The following is a 13530-nucleotide window of genomic DNA, read 5'->3' as shown; positions in this document are numbered from 1 at the left end:
TCTTTTTCCTCCAGATCGGAAGTAGGAACATCTAATGACTTTGCTTCAGCAAGAAGATCTTTTTCTGTGATTTCACAATCTCAGTTTTCAAGTAAAATTCCCAGATCTGTAAATTCTGGAATTAATATTTCAGAGGTACAAAATAATTCAAACATTTCTCAACCATTTTATCAAACCGATGATGATGTTGAATTACAATCTCCAACATACTCTTCTTTGAATGATGATACCCATGAATAGCACAGAATTTGTTATAAACAAAGAAGCTTTACGTAAAAACCTTTACTCTAAGGAATATGATCTCCATAGAGAATGGTACTTATGTACATATACCGCTTCTCAAATCTCATCATTTAAAGAAAAGTATTACAATTTTCTCAATGAGGTCAGAATGCATATTCCTTTCTTTGAATGGTTTCATGCTTATTCCATTAAAAATAATATCAATTATCCTTTTAAAATTAAAAAAACTTTCGTCATTAGCGAATGTTATTTCAACCTGGAAAGTTAAAGATGGAAATTTAATCAGATCTGAGTTTCCTCCAAAAGGATCTTTTGTTATTTCAAATACGGAAGGACATAACCCGGTTATGGCCTCTCCATTTAAAACAAAAAATGTAGATGAAGCTGTCGCCCCAAAAGATATTAAAAATCTCATTGAGCAATCAAATTATACTAATAGGTTTTTACAATGTTTGGGTGACAACCTTTCATCTTCAGGATCTCTTTTGCCTTTGAAAAATGTTCCTGAAGCCTCTACTTCTAAAACTATTGAAAAACCCCTTTTTAAACCTTTCAAATGAGTAGCAAGGCTAAACAGAGTCTTAAAACTTCTATTGTGAAACAAGAACCTAGTGATTCTGAAGTCATCAAAAGATCGATCAACTTTTAAATCGTCTTAGTACTGTCCCTGAAACTCCTACAAATTCTGGTGAATCTACATCTTGGATACAAACTCACGCATCCAAAGCCATTAATTCCCTTAACCAAGACTCTAATGAGTCTTCTTCGGACCAAAGTGATGATTCTGACAAATCATCCTTCAGAGTTATCCCAATCATGACCAATTCTATGACTAAGTGGAAGGGTTTAACCAAACCCTCTGCATATAATTATAATCGCGTATCTGCCCCTAATCTAGCTCTCGAAGAAAGGGAACTAGGTTTTGTCAGCTTCAATGCCAACAATGTCTATGAATGGAACATAGATGGCAAAACTGAATATAACATCATGAGCATGCTTCAGCATATGACCATGGTAGGCACAGCCTATCAAGCTGCTCATGAAACCTCTGAGGAAGCAATAGCTAATGTTGTTGTTTCGGGATTCTCCGGTCAACTCAAAGGTTGGTGGGATAATTGCCTTTCTGATGACCAAAAACAATCAATCTTTTCTGCTATAAAGGTTAATGATCAAAATGAACCCATCGTTGGTGATGACGGAAAACCTATCCCTGATGTAGTTGGTGCACGAAATTGTGATGTCCAGGCTCGAACAATCCCTGGCAACGTGAGCAACTTGGTACGCGTAATCGTGATTACACTTTAGAATAAGATGGGGGAGGGATAATTTTCGAAAAATATTTTTGAAAAAGAGTTAGTGATTTTCGAAAATGGTTTTTGAAAAATGTTAGTATTTTTTTTGAAATTTTTTTTAAAATCAAAAATAAAAATAATTAGTTAATAAAAAAGAAATTTTTGAAAAAGAGGGAAGATATTTTCGAAAATTAGAGAGAGAGGGAGAGTTAGTTAGGTAGTTTTGAAAAAGTTAAGAAAACAAACAAAAAGTTAGTTAGTTAGTTGGAACAAATTTTGAAAAGATAAGAAGTTAGGAGGTTAGAAAAGATATTTTGAAATCATATTTTTGAAAAAGATAAGATAAGAAGATATTTTTGAAAAGATATGATTGAAATTAGTTTTTGAAAAAGATTTGATTTTTTAAAATCATAATTAATGACTTGATTCACAAGAAATCACAAGATATGATTCTAGAACTTAAAGTTTGAAACTTTCTTAACAAGCAAGTAACAAACTTGAAATTTTTGAATCAAAATATTAATTGTTATTGTTATTTTCGAAAATTTAGTATAAAAATAAGAAAAAGATTTTTGAAAAATATTTTTAGAATTTTCGAAAATAACTAAGAATTTTGAAAAAGATAAGATTTTCAAATTGAAAATTTGATTTGACTCATGAGAAACAATTTGATTTTAAAAAATTTTGAAAAAGTCAATCCAAATTTTCGAATTTGATGAGAGAAAAAGGGAAAGATATTTTTTTGATTTTTTGAATTTTTATGATGAGAGAGAAAAATAACAAAAAGACTCAATGCATGAAAATTTTAGATCAAAACATGTGATGCATGCAAAAATGCTATGAATGTCAAGATGAACACCAAGAACACTTTGAATGTCAAGATGAACATCATAGACACAATTTTGAAAAATTTTTAATGCAAAGAAAACATGCAAGACACCAAACTTAGAATTCTTTAATGCTTAGACACTAAGAATTCAAGAATGCATATGATAAACATGAAAAGACACAAAACAAAAAATCATCAAGATCAAACAAGAAGACTTACCAAGAACAACTTGAAGATCATGAAGAACACTATGAATGCATGAGAATTTTCGAAAAATGCAAGATGCATATGCAATTGACACCAAACTTATAACATGACTCAAGACTCAAACAAGAAACACAAAAATATTTTTGATTTTTATGATTTTCTAATTTTTTTGGATTTTTTTTTCGAAAATTATATGAAAAAGAAGAAATAAGGATTCCAAAATTTTTAACATGAATTCCAGGAATCTTGCATTCTTAGTCTAAAGCTTCAGTCCACGAATTAGACATGGCTCACTAGCCAGCCAAGCTTTCAATGAAAGCTCCAGTCCAAAACACTAGACATGGCCAATGGCCAGTGCTCACGCACCCTGTCACAGCACGGCTATTCATCTGTCGGTTCCCGATCATGCTGGAATAGGATTCACCCTCCTTTTGCGTTTGTCACTAATGCCCAGCAATCGCGAGTTTGAAGCTCGTCACAGTCATTCAATCATTGAATCCTACTCAGAATACCACAAACAAGGTTTAGACTTTCCGGATTCTCTTGAATGCCGCCATCATTCTAGCTTACGCCACGAAGATTCTGGTTAAGAGATATTCATTCTAGCTTATTTCATGTAGAACATAAGTGTTTGTCAGGCACGCGTTCATAGGGGAGAATGGTGATGAGCGTCACACATAATCATCACCTTCATCACGTTCTTGGGTGCGAATGGATATCTTAGAAGCGAAATAAGAAGAATTGAATAGAAAACAGTAGTACTTTGCATTAATCTTTGAGGAACAGCAAAGCTCTACACCTTAATCTATGGAGTGTAGAAACTCTGCCGTTGAAAATACATAAGTGAAAGGTCCAGGCATGGCCGAGATGGCCAGCCCCCTAAAACGTGATCAATAGTCTCCTAAGATGAATAATGGATTAAAACCTAATGAAAACATCCCTAAAAGTAACTAGATCCTACTAAAAACATACTAAAAACAATGCCAAAAAGCGTATAAATTATCCGCTCATCAGCAGTTAACACCTTAATCTTTACAATAGCAAGCCATTTCATCGGTGATCCATCTCTTTGGAAAGATCGTTCTGCTGAATTACTTTTCAATCTCAGATGCAAAACTTTGTCTGACTTCAGATGGTACAAGGATACCTTTCTTACTAGGGTTTATACCAGAGAAGACAGTCAACAACCTTTTTGGAAGGAAAAAGTTCCTAGCCGGACTTCCCAAATTCCTAGGAGATAAAGTAAGGGACAAAATTCGCAGTTTAACCCCAGATGGGATAATTCCCTATAATGCGTTAAGTTATGGTCAAATTATTTCTTTCATCCAAAAAGTTGCTCTAAAGATCTGCCTAGATGATAAAATCCAACAACAACTTGCTCATGAGAAAGCACAAAATCGTATCGATCTGGGAACCTTTTGTGAACAATTTAGTCTTCCTGTTTATCATCCAAGGAAATCTAGAAGGCCATTTACTCGAACAGTTTTTAAACCTAATCCTGAAAAGAATTTCAGAAAACCTAGAAAACATTTTCAAAAACCCAAGAATGAAAAAAATTTTCAACAGAATTTCCAAAGAATCCCCAGAAAAACCCCATTATTTGCTATACATGTAAAAAACCAGGACATGTTAGTAAATACTGTAGGTTGAAAGTAAAGATTAATAATCTGAACCTTGATCCTCAGATTGAGGAAAAGATTAACCATCTTTTAATCGAAAGTTCAGATGATGATTCTGGACCAGAATCCTCGGATGATATCAATAATATCCAAGTTGATGACATTGAATCATCCTCAGATTACGATGTCAAGCAAATTAATGTTTTATCCAAAGATTAAGATCTCTTATTTGATGCTATAGAGGCTATTGAGGATCCGGAACAAAAGAAAGACTTTCTTTTGAAATTAAAAAAATCTTTACAAAAGAAAAAGAAACCCAAAAATCTTGTCTTTAGTAATAAATATGATGTCAAACCCATTTTTAAAAAATTAGAAAAACAAGTTATTCGTCCTATAACCATTCAGGATCTTCATACTGAGGTCAATAACCTTAAAAAGGAAATCCGATAGGTCAAAAGAAATCAAGACAATCATCAACTCATTCTCTCGCAGTTAATGCAAGAGGAAGAATCTGATGATGGAGAACCTGATTCTCTTATAAACCCACCTGAGTTTTCTGAAAAACAAGAAAATGAAATTTCTAACGACAATGATGGAAAAGAAATCTTGAGAATAATAAACATATTTTCTTTTATGAAATGCCGTATTAATATCCGGATTGTCGTTAAAGATTTTGTTCTTAAAACCATAGCACTTTTTGACTCAGGTGCAGATTCAAATTGTATTAAAGAAGGTCTGATCCCCACAAAGTATTTTGAAAAGACTACTGAACGTCTTAGCTCGATAACGGGTGAAAGACTAAACATCAAATTCAAATTATCCAATGCTTTTGTTGAAAAGGGTAATCTTAGGATTCCGACCAATTTCATCATAGCAAAGGATATCAAAAATGATGTAGTCTTAGGGACACCTTTTATAATCCTTTTGTATCCATACCTAGCAAATTTTCCTGGAATTACCTCTTATGTGGGTGGACAGGAAACTTTCTTTGAATTTCTAGACTCACCAATCCAGAAATCTCTGAACTTAATTGAATCCAAAACCAAACAGATTTATTTTTTGAAAGAAGAAATCTCTTTCAAAACCCTTGAATTCCAACTTTCCCAAGCAAGGATTCAAGATAAAATAAAAAATCTTTCAAACCAAATTGAAAAGTCTATCTATTCTGATTTGCCTCATGCCTTCTGGAAAAGGAAAGAACACATTGTTGATCTTCCCTATGAAAAAAGTTTCAAAGAATCACAAATCCCTATAAAAGCCCGCCCCATTCAAATGAATGAGCAGCTTTTGCAGCATTGTCAAAAGGAAATTAAAGATCTTTTGGACAAAGGATTAATTCGTCCAAGTAAGAGTCCTTGGTCCTGCTCAGCTTTTTATGTCAATAAGCAAGCTGAGATAGAAAGAGGAACCCCAAGGCTTGTCATCAATTACAAACCTTTGAATCAAGCTTTACAGTGGATTCGTTATCCTATCCCAAACAAAAAAGATTTGCTAAATAGGCTAAAATCAGCAAATATCTTTTCAAAATTTGATATGAAATCTGGTTTTTGGCAAATCCAAATCAAAGAATTTGACAGATATAAAACTGCATTTACAGTTCCGTTCGGTCAATATGAATAGAATGTAATGCCGTTTGGTCTGAAAAATGCCCCATCTGAATTTCAAAAAATCATGGACGATATTTTTAATCCATATTCAAACTTTGCAATCGTTTATATAGATGATGTCTTAATCTTCTCTCAAACTTTAGGAGAACATTTCAAACATGTTAAAACTTTTATGTACATCATCCAGAAAAACGGACTTGCTATTTTCAAATAAAAAATTGTCCTTTTTCAAACAAAAATCCGTTTTCTTGGTCATATGATTTCCCAAGGGACAATAACCCCAATTGAAAGATCAATTTTGTTTGCTGAAAAGTTCCCAGACTATATCCTTGACAAACCTCAGCTCCAGAGGTTCCTAGGATGTCTTAATTATGTCTTGGAGTTCATCCCAAATCTTAGCAATCTTATTAAGCCTCTTCATGATAGACTTAAGAAAAATCCTCCACCATGGACAGACAAACACTCTGAAATCATCAGATTCCTTAAAACCAAAGTTCGCAATCTTCCTTGTCTTTACCTACCTGTTCCTCATACATTTAAAATCATTGAAACAGATGCATCTGATTTAGGATATGGTGGTATCTTAAAACAAAAATTGCATGATAAAGAGTGTATCATTGCATTCACATCAAAGCATTGGAATAGTACTCAACAAGTCTATTCCACCATCAAAAAAGAGATTTTAGCCATAGTTTTGTGCATCACAAAATTTCAATTTGACTTACTCAATCAGAAATTTTTAGTCCGAGTTGATTGCAAGTCGGCTAAAGAAGTCTTACAAAAGGATGTTAAAAACCTTGCATCAAAACAAACTTTTGCCAGATGGCAAGCTATCTTAAGCATTTTTGATTTCGATATTGAGCACATCAAGGGTAACTCAAACTCTCTCCCTGACTTTCTCACATGTGAATATTTGCAGGGAGACAAGCAAGGACAAGATGCCTAAAAAGGCAATTATCGCCTCTTCAAGAGGCAGAGGCAAATGTATTCGACTAGCCCTTCCAGGGCCATCCAAACACTCCCAATCTAACTATGAATCTGGGTCACCTACCCAACAACCTTCCCAAAATCCAGCCCAACAATCTAATGAACCAACAATTAACCAAGCCAAACAGACTAAGGCAGATTACGCCTTCCCAATCGAAACCCTCTTGACCTTACAAGATCAAGGTCTCACTAAATTTAACAAAAAATCTTGGGCTGACATTTGCAATGAATCAGATGAAGAAATTGACCTACCTCAGCTGATATCCCAAGTAGCCAACCAAAAAATAATCGTACAAAAACCAAGAGAAAAGGCTATAGTCCTAACACCACAAACATCCTCAATCACTACTAAAACACAAAAAGCCCAAACTAATTACATATCCACAAACAAATATGCAAACATTATCCAACTGGAGCCTGAATTTTAGGATAATTCACCAAACAAAGTCATCCCAAAAATCTTTCCTACTGGATTCCATTTCAAGCCATTTGCACAAAATAAAACTCGCCAATTTTATGAATTCATTTTAGTAGATACTGACTCAGTATCTATTAAACACTACAAAGACAAAACCAATCCTGATCTCATAACCCATTCAACAATTCAAATCCTCAAAGTCTTGACCCCAAAGCAACTTGGGAACAATCTAAACAAAACCTAAAAGTTTTCTCAAAACTATGACCCAATAAGTTTTAATTATTGGGATTACATGGAAGCCTGGACTAAAGTATTTTGGTTTCAAAATACTCAGTACAAACATTCATGGTTAATCTATTTTAAAAGAAAATCAAATTATGTTTTTCCAAATTGGTTCTACCAATGGTGGGACTTCTTTGGGCCAATCCCAGAAATCCTACCCTCACCTACCGATGAAGGGTATAAACTTTTTCAATCAAAATATGACATTCAGGAAATATGTGTTCCTGTAATGTTAAAATTTTTCTCAATCTTTTCACTAGCCTGGGTATTCTCGTGGCAGTACAAATATACAAAATCAGACCACCCTAAATCATTTCCAATCTTACAAAGCATGGTTATGTCAAATGGTGGTCCCAATTTGATTCATCAATGGCCTATCCAGAAAAAGTCAGAGAATGGTTCAAAATTAATCCCAATAATCAGAAGATCTCAGATCCAGAAACGGCTTCATTTCTCAATCAAAAAGCACAAATCCAAGCAGCCCTTGCAGCCTCATAATCGAAAGAATCAATCAAAGGAAAGCTTCAACAAATCCTTCGCTTACTGCAAGAAGATGAAGCGTCCTCATCTAAAGAACAGGTGATGAACAAGATCAAGATCAAGACAAACAAAGTGAGGAAGATTGTTTCGAAGTTTGCCTAGGTGATGATTAAATCCCAAAAAACATAATTATGATCACCAAGACAATATTCGGAACTGTTACCGGTACTGTAGCTATAGTTCAGGTCACACTTACCTACACTGTAGAAATAGTAGAATCCTCAATTATAAAAGGAGGCCTCGTTCTCATTGTGAGGTACCATTTTATTTTACACAATCATAGAGAGAAGTTAGAGAGAGAAGCTCTGAGTGTTCTCTTGTAAGCTCTTCAGCTCCTCTTCTTTTCTCTTCTTATTTTCAATCAGTTTTCTAATAAATCTTTATCCAATTCTGCAGCTTCGTGTTTTTCATATTTAGCTTTCTGCATCTGCATATGTGTGCGGACTACCGCCACATCTAACTTCATACTAACTTCCATATGCGTGCGGACTACCGCCGCATCTAACTCCATATTTATTTACTTGTTTTTGCATCTGCATTCATATATCTTACATTTTCTTTTACCAGTTACCTTCTTCTCCCTTTCCCTCCTTGATCCGCTTCGGGCCATCTGGTGTATATATATATATATATAATGTAAGTCTATGTATATATGTATTCTAGATAAAATGGTTGGACTTCTATATCCCTGATTCGGTAGCATGACCGGTTCGACGTTCTGTCCAGTTTTAAAATCCTTGTATGATTTATATCATTAATCATTGGTTGCATAGGTAATTTAAATTATCTTAGTCATTAATTTAACTTTTATTAAAATTAAATATTTCATATTTGCAATGCATTAGAAACATAAAACTTTATAATTTTTTATTATTCTCTTCTTAAAGTGTCTTTAGGGGTAATTTTAACTCAATTCTTAAAGAAAAGGCAAGTATAATGTCCCAAATGTATAGATAGATGTTGTTTAGTGGTTAACAATGTACAAAACAATATTTTTCTAAATATAATTTAAAGTGATTTTAGTTTATGTTGAATTTATTACTATTTTTCTTAGTTCTCTTAACTTCTAAACAAGGTAAAAATCTAATATCTTTATTATCTTGAAAATATATAAAAAGAATGATAAAGAAATTTTTTTTATTTAAGCATTATTAGATATTTAAAATGAAGAAGAAAATATATTATTCTTTTATTTATTTATTTATTTTTAAAAAAGAGATTGGTTGATGGTGCCACAAATCTCTATATCATTTCTTTTACTTGAAGTACACAATGCACAAATCCAAAAAATGCAATGATAAAACTTTCTTTCTTCCAATAAGCTATCTGGATTGATGTTGATTAGGTGGTGGCTTGACTAGATGGTGACCCATTGTATCTGTGATTGCAAAAGTGTTATGCTTTGCCATACTCAGCTCCCCATGAAGCTCTCAACATTTCAATCAACTTCACTTCGTGCTCATCCCTCAATTGCCACCTCCAATTGCAACTCCTCCTACTCCATCAAAACACCCACCACCAAGTTTGCTCCAAAGGCTTCTACTTTGTGCTTAAAATTTTCCAGAAACAACCATTCAACTCTACGATATCATGATAGAAGACTCTCGAATAGACCCACTTCCATCACGGTGTGTATTTCTTTTCCCCTTCATATGCCGATTTTGCTTCCTCTATCTGCATGCTACCTTGTTTGTTTTAGTCTGGGATATTCAATTTTTGCTATTGTTGGTAATTAATCAGTGGCAAATTGAGAATCACCTGGGAAATTTGCATGTACTAAAATATCATGAGCTTTGTTTCCTTTAATTTGTTTAACTCCATGGTGTTCATGATATTCTATCACTTTGATTGTATTGAAATCAGCGGCTGGGATTGATTTTACAATACCGACCCAATTATATTTATATATGGGTGGGAAGGAGCAAATATTGGCCATATAATATAACTATGCACAATGATGAGTTATTTATAGGTCATATGGTTACTTAAAATAGTCATGCAATGCTTTAATTTTGACCATTTATGTAAGATCCAATTATCAAAATTAACTTCTAGAACCATCACAATTAATAGCTCCTTATGGAATTTAGTGAATGTGCAAGTTGAACCTGTTATTTTCATTGAATAGTGTAACTAGGACTGGAAACTTTGTTTTATTGACTCCTGTATCCCACATATAGATAAAGACATGGACAATATGATGTTTAGTTAACTAAATATATAAAATTATAGCATTGTTCACGATTGATAACATAAAGGTTTGCATGAAAAATTTATTTTGGTGTGATTTCACCGGGTCTAGGGGTAAAAGTCTCAAAAATAGACCCGGTCATTATTTTGGGTCGGGTCCGGGCCATGACTCGGGTCACCCGAAGTCGGTCCGGTGGCCCGGTCATCATACACAATTAATATTTTGTGTTATTAGTGATGGATGACGGCTATTCTTATGTAGAATTTAAGTATTGTAAAACTTAATATTTTGTGTTATTAGTTATTATAAGACTATAAGTTAATATTTTATGTTTAAAATGCATAAGATTTTAGACTAATGTATAATATTGTGTTATTTATATTGATTTAAATATTTGTTGTTATTAGACAATATTAGTATTGATTATGATTATGCTTTAATTTTAGAGAAGAGTTGGTTCTTGTTATATTTTTCTAAGTGAATTTTACCATGTCAAATAATGGTTGGAGTCTTGGAAATTTGGATATTTTCACATGCTAGCTTATAAGAAGGTATCAAGGTAATGTAGTGTTAACGGCCTGGTTTTCACCCAGTTTTTACCCGGTATAATCGTGGTCCGAAAGTGTATAGGTTTCATCGAGTCTAAGGCCGGGTTCAAGTCTAATAAATAGACCCGGTATATATTTCGGGTCGGGTCTGGGTCACATCAAACCCGGTTTCACCCGGCCTATGCACACCCCTACTATACACGACACATCACTAGGTTCTTTCTGATTAACTTTACCATATGCCTGCAATAAGCAATGCAGTTATTTTTCTCTCGGAAAGTTTACTGTACTGAATGCTAGTTACTCGTTCGGTTTATAGTGCTTTGGTGGCAAGAGCATTGATTGAAAACTCAAATCTGATAAAGTGGTCCCTTCTGTTCAAAGCATTCTCTGGTCTTTTTGCCCTGATTTGTGGGAATGGTTATATAGTTGGAATCAATCAAATCTATGACATTAGCATTGACAAGTATGATGTAATCATTTATAAAATTCTCCGTGAAACTGACTTCCTCTGCCTTTTCCCATAGCTTGCTTGCTGAGTTCCTATATATTTGAATTTGTGTCTTATGTAACTGTCATTTTCGCATTCTTGGATCTGAAGTTGTTTCTGTTGTTGGTTAAAGCTCAACCTAAGTAAATGTATATTGGACCATTTATCTAAGTAGCTTTATATTCATTTTCAGGGTAAACAAACCTTATTTACCTATAGCTATTGGAGATCTTTCAGTCCAATCTGCATGGCTATTAGTTGCATTTTTTGCTGCTGCTGGCTTGTTGATTGTTGGATTGAACTTTGGGCCCTTTATATTTTCACTTTACAAGCTTGGCCTTTTTCTCGGCACCATCCATTCCGTTCCTCCATTAAGAATGAAACGTTTTCCTATTGCAGCATTTCTTATTATTGCCACGGTATGGTTTACCCTCCTATTCTCCCTATCTAGGCCGAGCTAACAGTACTTAAAGTTCAACTAAATAGTTACTTCATATGATTACTTTCAAGATTCTTTTGAGCAACTCAATGGTTATTTGAATTTGAAGCATCTATTATGGTTGAGCGTTGACAGAAGAGGCTTGTGCAGGTCCGAGGTTTTCTACTTAACTTTGGCGTGTACTATGCCACTAGAGCTGCCCTTGGACTTGCATTTGAGTGGAGGGTTGTGTTTTTCTATTGCTTCATATTTGTAGCTGGTTAAGGTAAAGAACCAGGTTCATAGGAACATGTTGTGCCAACAATACCTCCACGAAGTCGATCCTAAATATTAATTTGTCTAATTCTATGATTACATGACTTGGCCAATGAACTTTGCTTGAAAAGTAGGAATGTAACAGCCCAGACCACCCGCTAACACGATATTGTCCGCTTTGGCACACAAGACTTCACAGTTTTGTCTTTGACGATAGGGATGATAGCTAAAGCCCCTCACACTCACTCGTCAAAACGCGTCATGCTAGGGAGAGGTATCCATACCCTTATAAGGCATGCTTCGTTCCCCTCCCAAACCGATGCGGGACCTTACAATCCACCCCCCTAAAGGAGCCTAGCGCCCTCGCTGGCATATCAATCTGGGCTCCGGCTCTGATACCATCTGTAACAGTGATGAGCAGATATTTTATAAGTTTTTTGGCATTGTTTTTATATAGTTTTTAGTATGTTTTGTTTACTTTTTATTATATTTTTATTAGTTTTTATGCAAAAATCACATTTCTGGATTCTACTTTGAGTTTGTGTATTTTTCTGTAATTTCAGGTATTTTCTGGCTGAAATTGAGGGATCTGAGTAAAAGTATGATTCAGAGACAGAGAAAGGACTGTAGATACTGTTGGATTCTGACCCTCCTGCACTTAGAAGCGTTTTTCTGAAGCTACAGAAACCCAATTAGCGCGCTCTTAATTGCGTTCGAAAGCTAACATCTTGGGCTTTCTAGCAATATTTAATAGTCCATACTTTTTTCGAGATTTGATGGCCCAAAACTGGCGTCAAAACGCCCACTAGAGACCCTTTTCTGGCATAAAATGCCCAAACTGGACTCTCACCTGGCGTTAAACGCCCAAAATGGCATCAAAGTTGGCATTTAACTCCATTGAAGGCATATGCACGTGGAAGCACTCAAAGCTCAGTCCAAACCCTCACCAAGTGGGCCTCGAAAGTGGATTTCTGCACTATCTACCTTAGTTATTCATTTTCTGTAATTCTTAGTAACTAGTTTAGTATAAATACTATATTTATCTATTGTATTCGTGTCCAGTCTTTTGGCCGGCCTCTTGGCCAAGTCCTTGGAACACCAATTTACGTTTCACTTATGTATTTTCAACGGTGGAGTTTGTACACCTCATAGATTAAGGTGAGGAGCTCTGCTGTGTTTCATGAATTAATACAACTACTACTGTTCTTCATTCAAACCACGTTTGATTCCATTCCAAGATATATTCTCGTACTTAATCCAGTTAAGTCAGAATGAAGGGGGTGATCCGTGACAATCACCTGTGACCTTCGTTGCTATCTTAACCAAGATCCGCGTGCCTGACAAGCACTAGCGGTCTATATGAGCTCAACATAGTCATTGGGCGACAGCTTGATTATATATCTCTTAGGGCGCCTAATTCCTAACTTTTGATAGGCTGACTCCCAGGAACATCGGATCAATCAAAAGAGGGAGATTAGGGACCAAATGGTAGAGGCTAGAATCAGAATGCAGCATCCCGAGATTCGGAAGGTCTAAATTTTGTCTGTGGTATTCTGAGTAGGATCAAGGAAAGAATGGACTGC

General features: G+C 34.8%; 1 protein-coding gene across 2 annotated transcripts; it reads left to right on the top strand.

Annotated features, from left to right (window-relative positions):
* LOC107640277 (homogentisate solanesyltransferase, chloroplastic-like) lies at positions 11042 to 12139 on the top strand. 2 transcript variants are annotated; one of them, XM_021123231.1, is made up of 3 exons: positions 11042 to 11229; positions 11447 to 11672; positions 11843 to 12108. In XM_021123231.1, the coding sequence occupies exons 1-3, from the start codon at positions 11057 to 11059 to the stop codon at positions 11954 to 11956; spliced, it is 513 nt and encodes a 170-aa protein (XP_020978890.1). In that variant the 5' UTR covers positions 11042 to 11056; the 3' UTR covers positions 11957 to 12108. The 2 variants fall into 2 exon arrangements, with proteins under 2 accessions (XP_020978890.1, XP_020978891.1); XM_021123232.1 differs by having other exon boundaries at positions 11100 to 11236; positions 11843 to 12139.

Source organism: Arachis ipaensis, chromosome B05 (genome assembly GCF_000816755.2).
Source record: "Arachis ipaensis cultivar K30076 chromosome B05, Araip1.1, whole genome shotgun sequence".
Taxonomy (NCBI): Eukaryota; Viridiplantae; Streptophyta; class Magnoliopsida; order Fabales; family Fabaceae; genus Arachis; species Arachis ipaensis.
This window is presented reverse-complemented; position numbering and strand designations above follow the sequence as displayed.